Here is a 9,118-nt window from a genome sequence, read left to right as displayed (position 1 = left end):
GTTTCCTCAAGGTACAGCCATCAGATGGAAGACAGGTGTCCAGGTGGAGCTGGGGCAAGTGGAAAAGCCTGCCTGGGATGGCGCACTCATGGGGGGACTCAGGAGTTGACCCCACTGGGCTTACACCCAAGAGCAAGTGAGATGCCACAAGCAAGTAAAGGTGACTCGTTTCACGAGATAAAGTCTATATAGGGTCTTGACTCTGACCCAGGCCCCGACAAAGCCGCTGGGGATGGAGGAGCAGTAAGATCTGTGGGCTGAAAGAATGTTGGGGGCATCTTCATTCTCATTCTGGGCCCAGGACCCTGCAGATTTTTGAGCCCACGCTGCTTTCAAGAGGATGGGGATGAATCCAGAGATCCCAAGGGTTGGGATTGGGGGCGCCTGAGCTACTGCACTGTCTGTGTGGATTTTCTTTGAGAGAAAAGGCATGGCCAAAAGGTGTGTATTAATGGGCTGTCAGTTGTCCCAGGGCCTTCCACACTTGGCACCCGGGTTTCTGGTGGGAGGAAGGTGAATAGGTAGAAACCCAATGAGATTCCCAGTCGTAACAAGAAATCTGTTTGACCACGGTGGCCCATCTTTTTGCTTTAAGCCTTGAGGTTATTTTTCTGAAATCTGGGAGTAAGAGGGAAAGAGACTAGTGGAAGAGATTTCTTGAAGGATACTGAGGGGGAGAGATGCAGGCTAGGGAAAGGTGATTAAATCTGATCTTTTGTTTATGCCTATTTATAGATATGGGGGCAGAGGAATGGATCTCAGTATATTTGAGGTGTGTGTTTGTGTGTAATTTCTTGGGTATGTATGCTGTAGTTTGTGTGCTTACTATGAATAGATGTATTGGGTGTATAAACTGAGTTTGTGTGTATTTTGCATGCAAACAATAGTAAATTATCTTGGGTGTATTCCACATGTGTACCCATGTGTCCATGTTGTTTTTGTGTGTTTTGCATGAGCTGTGTCTTTGTACATGGTGTATGCAGGTATTTGTGTACACTCTGTATGACCACGTCATTTTGTATGGTTTGCATCCGAGTTGCAGGTTGTGTCTTTTACATGGTGTTTGTAGGTCTTTCACGTATGTTCTATATGTACATTCCACGTCTGGGCTGAGTGTGCATATTCTGGATACAGATATAAGCGTATATCTTTTGAGTACACCCTTTTCATTAATTTGGTCTCTGTGTATTTTGCATGTGTGGTGAATATATTGTGTTTGTGTATGGCAACATTGTAGATCTCTTTTGTGGTGGGTGTGTATGTCTGTGTGCCGGTGTGGGTAAACATTTTATAGTCCCAGGTCAAGGGCACTGGGATAAAATATCTACCACCCGACCTAGGCATTAGGTATAGGTTATTTTACCATTTATCTTTTCAAAGTCTGCATCCCTCCAGCCCACGCCTTGGAAATACAGCACCATCTCCCATGAAGGAGAGGAAGAGAAGCACGGAGGCTTTGTGCCGGGCCTAGGATGCCCTGTAGACCCCTGAGGATGTGGGTGACCAGGAACTAGCGAGCACCCTGGGCTGGTGCCCCACCCCCCAAGGTAACTGAAGATGCTAAAGAGCCAACAGTGAGGCCAGGGCTGGAGTGACGACTGGCAGCCTGACCACACAGCTTGCTGTGTCTGGGAAATTTAAGCAATGATGTTGAAAGGCAAAGAAGCCTAGTTTGTGAGGCAAAAGCTTCCCCATCTGCACCCATTCCAGGGTCAGCCAGAACTCTACCTTTAGGCGGTGTGGCCTTCACTCTCAGCCTGCTCTAGGGGCTTGGAATGATTCTTTACCCAGCCTTCGGTTGCATACGCAGCCCTGGTTGCCAGTTTAATGGGGGAGACAGCTTGAGCCTGGTGATCAAAATGATGCCTGTGGTTCAACTAGGGACTCCATCTCTTGGTCCTGAACTTCAGAAATTTCACCATAGAGGAGGTTCCCTTTTAGCCTAGATCTGTGGAATTGGGGCCCCAGGATCCCTCCTCCTCCATGTCCTTGGTTTCAAAGAAGGCGATCCATTCTGGCTCTTTAGTGAAAGGTTAGTGGAAGTGACTGATGCAGAGCCAGATGACCATGTCATTTTGCATCTGAGTTGTGGGTTATGTCTTTGACATGGTGTTTGCAGTTCTCATGTGTATGGTCTCTATTAGTTAAATACATTCTACGTCTCAAATGAAAACCAGACAGGGCAGGGACAATGAGAATGGAGATGAAGAAGGTGATGGGCTGTAGAGGGGCTGCCTGGGGTGGGTCTGGCCCAGGTCAGCTGGAGCTGTGAGGGCCCTGGGGCCCTTGTGCACTCGGTAAGACAAGCTTCAGCCATGGGGAACTGAAGCTGCAGCACATGAAGGGCAGAAAGACAATTCGAACATCTAAGAATCCATGAAGACTGGAGCGTTGGAGGCAATGGCGGCAAACCCAGGCCCAGTGGGGTGACCAATGAGACAAATTAACCCATTAGGTCTCTGAGACAACCAACCCACCAAGCAGTGGGTTTGCTCCTGAACCTGAACTCCAGAGAATGACTATATATATGTGTGTGTGTGTGTGTGTGTGTGTGTGCATATATACATATACACACGTATGTATGTATATATTATATAAATATATATATGCGTGTATATACACTCTAGTGCACATAGTCAAACACATGCATATATTGCCCTGTGTCAAAAATATTGCATAAGCTTATACAAGGTTCAAATGCCATTTTTTCTATAGCTAGCTAGGGAGAGGAACTCATGGAAGAGACACTTGATACATAGGTATATACACTGGATCCACAGATCCGCCTGTGCTCAGGACAACGTGCCCCAGTCAGCTGTACAGTCTTGCCCATGACTAGGTTCATTCCTAAGGTGCAGTCACGTGAGGTGTTAGACACTGCTTTCCCTGCTTACTCCCCTGGCTTTGCAGAGGTCTGTACCCCCACTTGGAAGAACAGGGATGGGGGTGGGCTAGAGGGCCAGAAGTTTTGGTTCTTCACTCCAAACAGTCTATTTTTTTTTTTCTCTTGATTGAGGGCTTTTTGTCTTCTGATGGGAAAGGAAAAAAAAAACAAACCCTAGTTCAATGCCATTCCTAGGCTATTAATACTCTAAATATGAATACTGTGTAGGCTACTAAGAAAATAGGTTATCTCCTGTGTTTTAAATATTGAGATTCATGCAACAAACACCCATGCAGCTCTATTGCATCACTGGTAGATTTCACTGCAGTGTCAGTGTAGCTGGGCCACAGCACTAGAAAGCAGATGCCTGCAAACTCCAATGTAACGAAGAAATCAGACATGTTTTTGTGACCCTGAAGCCTGCAAAAATGGTGAAATCTGAAGCTGAGAGGTCCCTTGGTTTGTTAGCTTCTCCCTATAGGGAGAAGGGAGCAAATGTGAAACTTGACAACTCACATTCGGTCATCCTAACTGTCCCTCCCCCGGGGTTCCCTCACTTTGACACTGCAGAGAAAAAACCAAATGCAGCATTTTCCGTTATGAAACACAAGCCTCCGGAGCATCTACTTGGCAACTGCAATTCACAAACACCCAGCCTGTGACACAGAAAGTAATTCCAACACACAGCACTGTGTGTTCTTTTCAATGCAAAAATGGGAAAGACCTTTTGAATAATTACCAGAACTTTAAGGCTAAGCCACCATGGTTTTTCTCTGTGAAGGGGGAGGTAGGCTCAAGTGGGCTGGTGGGGTGGGAGGATGAGGGTGGTAGTGGTGGGAGTTGCATCTCTGAGATGCTGTGTGCATTTCTTTAGGAAGAAAAGGTGACACTGATGTGATGGGTTCTGTATCTGCTATGAGGTGGCCCCAATGTGTCCTTCTGAAATCCTGGCTTCCATAGGTGACTCCCATCTTTGGAAACCCCTAAGCCGGTGATGAAGATTTGCATGAAAGCCATGGATAGATATTCTGTGTTCTAAATCAAAAATCAAAAGATCAAAAGTCACTTGCACGACTATTGCTTTCCATGCAGAACCAGATACACACTGTAGAACACACTGACTACAATGCAGGCTATTATGCAACGTCTGCATTAGTTCCATTGAGCTGTGAGTAGGTTACTAGGGTTCAGTCAGACATCAGTTAACATTTTGGTAATATTCACATAGTTTGTATTAGCCAGAGTGCAGTTGGCTGTTTTCAAGTTTTCCTCTCTAAAGTCTTCGTTACTGTTGTTTACCCCCTCCTGGATCTCCATGTAATCAGACTTACTAATGGTAGAGGCACTTCTACTTTTCTTTAGGTCTGGGGAGGATGGGATCTTTGGACAGCTTGTCACTTGCAGGTACTGGGCCTGCTCCTCTCCCTCTGTCTCCCGGTGGTAGAAGTAGTTGAAATTGGACACTATGACAGGGACCGGTAAGGCAATGGTTAAAACACCTGCAATTGCACATAGGGAACCCACGATCTTTCCCCCAATGGTAGTCGGAACCATGTCTCCATAGCCTACAGTTGTCATGGAGACGACTGCCCACCAGAAGGCATCCGGGATGCTCGGGAACTGGGACTCCCTCTCATCGGCCTCTGCAAAATAGACAGCACTAGAGAAAAGGATGACCCCGATGAAGAGGAAGAATATTAGGAGGCCCAATTCTCTCATGCTGGCTTTGAGGGTCTGACCTAGAATCTGGAGACCTTTGGAGTGTCTGGACAACTTGAAAATCCTAAAGACTCTTACCAACCGGATGACTCGAAGGATGGCCAGTGACATGGCCTGCTGACCCTGCTGAGCATCCTCTGGCTTCTCAGCCAGCTCTGTTCCCAGGGTGATGAAGTAGGGGATGATGGCCACGATGTCAATGATGTTCATGATGTTGGTGAAGAAGCCGGCTTTACTGGGACAGGCAAAGAACCTCACCAAGAACTCAAAGGAGAACCAGATGATACAGAGGGTCTCTACGATGAAGAAAGGGTCAGTGAAGGAAGTGGACTGCTGGTACCCGATGGTGCTATTGGAGTAGGTATGGAAGGTCACTCCACTGCCATGCATGTCTTCATTCTCATCCCGGAATATGGGCAACGTCTCCAGGCAGAAGCTGACGATTGAGATCAAGATCACCATGACAGACACAATAGCTATAATCCTGGCAGGCCCTGAGCTCTCTGGGTATTCAAAGAGAAGCCACACCTGTCTCTGAAATTCATTTTCAGGCAGAGGACGCTCTTCCTCTTTGATGTAGCCTTCATCTTCCCGAAACATCTCCATTGCTTCTTCTCCCAGCTCATAAAACCGAATTTCCTCAGAGAATATGTCTAACGGCACATTCACGGGCCGCCTTAACCGGCCCCCAGACTGGTAGTAGTACAAAATGGCATCAAAGCTCGGGCGGTTCCGATCGAAAAAGTACTCGTTCCGGAGGGGATCAAAGTATCTCATCCGTTTCTTTGGGTCCCCTAAGAGGGTCTCTGGAAACTGGGCTAAGGTCTTTAGCTGGGTTTCAAACCGCAGCCCTGAGATGTTGATCACCACCCTCTCACAGCATTCGTGGTCTGCTTCTGGGTCATAGGTATCCTGCGGGTGCCCAGGGAGGGCAGCAGCCTCATCCGCTGGGTCTCCAGTGGCCACTGTCATAATTGGAACCGGGAGAGGCGCCTCTCGCTGTGCCTTCTAGCTGCCTGGTGGCTGGGAGCTTGGGATGGTGCTTACGGCCCCAGGAAACACAGCAGCATCAGCCTGGGTTCCAGCGGGAGAGCCCCCAGGGCTCCCTGAGAGCTGGAGAGAGAGCCTCGCTTGGCTGAAAGACAGAGGTGGTTAAGAACATAAGACCACTCAGCACTGGCAGCCCGACCTGGGGTGCTTTTTTTTTTTTCCCCCTCTCTTCTCTCAGCCAAGAAGCGCAAAAACATCACCACCACCGATACCACAAAAAAGTAAGATTTATGTTTACCTGGGCTGGGGATCAGAGGGGAGCAGGTGGTGGTCTCTCAAGAAAGCTCTGGAATGCCCTGTGCTGGAGGCAGGGGGCTGACATAGGTCCCCCTGCACTGCGCAGGCTTCATGGAGCACAGTCCCATACAAGAGGTTGGAAGGGAGCCCTCTCCCAGGCACTAAACTAATGCCTTGTAGATCCCTGCACCCTGAGAGGTGTTTTCAGTGACAAATCTTGGGCCTGGGTCTCCCTCATTGCTCCCACCCCAGTGACTCTACACACAGCTATTATTAAACAATAGATTGATTTACCTGGCAAGGCAGGAATCTGCAGCTCTCTTCCTTGCAGAGCTGATCCGATGCTTCAGGAATCCTAGATATACAAACGGGCAGCCCGACACCCCATCATGTCTTCTCACTTGAGCTAGAAATAATGGTGAGTCATTCTGGGCAGGAGGGCAGGCTCCAGGGCCTGGAGGTGAGTTCTAGGGCTGGGCTGGGCTGGAGGGGTCGTGGGATGCCTGGTTAGGGGCACACAGGACTCGGGGACAGGTAAGCTGGGATCTGGAGCCTTTGAAAGGAAGGAGGTAAGATGCAATGCTCAGCAAAAGCCGGAGTCCTCCTGGCTGCCCTCAGGAGGTGTGACGTTGCCTGGAAAAAACAGCAGCAAGGTGGAATCAGAGTTTTTGGGCAGCTAGTGCCAAGATTCAGAAGAGCTCTGGCAGCTTCTCTTCCATGCCCATTTTCCATTATGGTGTCATACCTGAGAACTATCCCTCAGCCTCTTTGCCTCTTCTGGGCAGGCTTCCATCCATTGGAAGCGTTTTCTCCCAGGGAACAAGCCTTTAGACTTGGCTGGGCCTGTCTCCTCCAGGGGCCTCCCTTGGCTCAGCCAGGTTCCCCATTGGTCCTCTGCAGACATCAGGAGGGACTCTGGGCAAAGCCCTCCCATCCCGAGGTCAGGACACAGCATCTCCTAAGGGGAGAGCTTCCTACACTGCAGCCCCACTCCCAGCTCTGACCTCTGCAGAGTCCTGGAGGAAGAACCGCTCCTTCCCAGCCTGGCTCCCCACAACACACACTCCTCCAGAGCTCATCTAGGGAGACTTCTCACACAGAAAGGTCGATCTCCAAAAGCTGGTTTCCTTGGTCCCAGGACTTCCTCTCCCTCAGGGACCCCTACACTTGCAGGCCTCCCTCCGGTGGGGTGGCATTCGAACCAGGCAGCGCCCGACCACTGATTTCTCCCCAAGAGAAAACCCCTCACGTCTCCTGGGCAGTGAGTGCGGAACCAAGTTTCCGTCAGCCTGGCTGAGAGGCAGCTTGGCAGCAGCTAGAGGGGGAGCCTGGAGGAAGCCAGCTTCCGGGCTGGCCCCCTGCCCGCCCAATCCCGCCGGCCCCAGGGCGGGGAGGGGTCCGAGCCCTCTCCCCATCGCTCCTGTCTCCGGCCGGGATTCCGCCCCGCGCGCTCCGCGTTCGGCTCCGCGCGGGTGGACCTGACCCACCAGCTGGCTACTGCAGCCAGCTCCACCTTAACCCCCTCCTGCCCGGTCCGGAGGGGGGCTCTAGCGGTGGGGCCCGAGAGCAGTCTAGCTCTTTTGCCCCTAGGGTCCAAGGGTCCGCCGAGGCTCCATCTCCCTCCGGAAAACACTGGAACCTAAACTCTGGGGGTGGGGAGTAGATGCTGCCCCAGATCTTGGCTTTCCCCTAAGAGCGGGGGGCTCCCCGGCATCCCACGGCCCCAGGGAAGCGGAAAAGCCCTTCTCTGCTGCAAAGCCGTTTTCTTTCTGAGCAGGAGAGGGGAATGCCGCCAGGCAGTCCCAAGTGATTCGGGTCCTACCAACCAGCGCTATTTACCAGACATGGTTATGTCAGCTGCGCTTCCCATCACCCGCCAGCTCCTCTCTGCGCCCTCCGCCCCGCGCGCCTGGCACTGCCCGGAGAGTCCTCGAGCCCTTTGCCTGTTTCTCTCCTTCCGCTGGACGCCAGCCCCCCATCGCCCGCCCCGGCTCGGTCCGGCCCAGGTTCGCCCGCCCGGGACTGAGCCCGAGCCTGCCGCGCTGCAGGCTGTGCCGCCCGGTGCCCCGCAGCCCGGACAGGGGGGCGGCAGCACGCGCAGCCGAGCGCCCCGACACCCATTTACCCTTCCCGATGGGCACCCGGAGCCTCCATGTTTCTGGATGACCGCAGGAGGCGGCTTGCGGGCGGCCAGCCGGCGCCGGCTCTGCAGTCCCGCGGGCGGCGCGTATGGAGCACCCGGCCGCCGCCCGCAGCCGCACCGCGCCGCACCGCGCCACGCAGCGCCGCACCTGGCCGCCGGCGGACTCGAATTAAAGGGGCCGGTGGGGACCCGAGGCAGCGAGGTGCCGCCACCCGGCTGTCAGCTCAGTGAGGCTCCCGGGCCTGGGCCCCCTCCCCGCGAGGAAAGCACCCCATCCTTTGGCAGAGCTCAGCTTACTAACCAGAACCTCGCGGAGGGCTGAGCTGGGTGCTGCGGCGGGCCGGGGAACCGGGGACCAGAGTTGAGGAGCGGTCATGAGAGACTCCTGCCAACCATAAGTAAGCCAAGGAGGAAACAATCAATACAGCTATCCCAGGCCCGAGAAGGGATCCAGCCGCGTGGGAGACGTGTTGCTATTATTATATGATGCTGCCAGACAGAACCTGCAGACCCTCTCCTTGCCCTCTCGCGCCGGCTTGCCCCCTCCTGCAGCTCTGCCTCTCCACCTCCCGCTTACCCAGCCAAAGCTCTGGCTTCGCAGAGGGGAATACAGCAGGTGTGGGCCGCAGTGTGGCACAAACTCGGTGTTGTGTTCGCCCCCACGGGGAGGAGCCGCAGGAACCCGGCAGAACTGTAGCGCCGGCCCTCTGGACTCCCTCCCCCGGAGGAGCAGGGGCAGGAAAGGCTGGGGGTGGGGGCGTAAGGGGGCGGTGCAGCTGCCCTAGGCAAGCGCCAGTTCAGTTCAGTCACTCAGTCCGACTCTTTGTGACCCCATGGACTGCAGCACGCCAGGCGAGCGCCAGGTTCTTTATAAAATGGGCTCCTCACAGACCTTAGGAAGCCAGCTGGCCTGCGGGGCTCTGAAATTGGGGATACAGCTTATGGTACCCCGGGGTGGGTGGTGGAGGATGCTCTTTGCGTTTGTAAGAGTGTGTGGGAAGCCCAGGATGCCCTCTGCTCAGATGATGGGCCTGAGAAGGTCAGGGGTGCTCCTGGAAGGTCCATGACAGCCCCAAGCCCCTGCC

The 9,118-nt window shown here is 53.1% G+C and overlaps 1 protein-coding gene across 3 annotated transcripts; it reads right to left on the bottom strand.

The window, feature by feature from the left end:
* Positions 1–2,993: 2,993 nt before the first annotated feature.
* Positions 2,994–8,741, bottom strand: KCNA2 (potassium voltage-gated channel subfamily A member 2). Of its 3 annotated transcripts, none has more exons than XM_005204161.5 (3): positions 8,611–8,741; positions 6,185–6,523; positions 3,012–5,738 (listed from the first exon to the last, which is right to left on the bottom strand). In XM_005204161.5, the coding sequence occupies exon 3, from the start codon at positions 5,573–5,575 to the stop codon at positions 4,076–4,078; it is 1,500 nt and encodes a 499-aa protein (XP_005204218.1). In that variant the 5' UTR covers positions 5,576–5,738; positions 6,185–6,523; positions 8,611–8,741; the 3' UTR covers positions 3,012–4,075.
* Between the last annotated feature and the right edge of the window lie 377 nt (positions 8,742–9,118).

Source organism: Bos taurus, chromosome 3 (genome assembly GCF_002263795.3).
Source record: "Bos taurus isolate L1 Dominette 01449 registration number 42190680 breed Hereford chromosome 3, ARS-UCD2.0, whole genome shotgun sequence".
In the NCBI taxonomy this organism is placed as follows: Eukaryota; Metazoa; Chordata; class Mammalia; order Artiodactyla; family Bovidae; genus Bos; species Bos taurus.
The sequence above is the reverse complement of the archived record's forward strand: the minus strand, read 5'-3'. Positions and strand labels throughout refer to the sequence as shown.

Coding starts and splice junctions, on each gene's coding strand:
- KCNA2 (XM_005204161.5), bottom strand. CDS start 5,575: ATGACAGTGGCCACTGGAGACCCAGCGGATGAGGCTGCTGCCCTCCCT.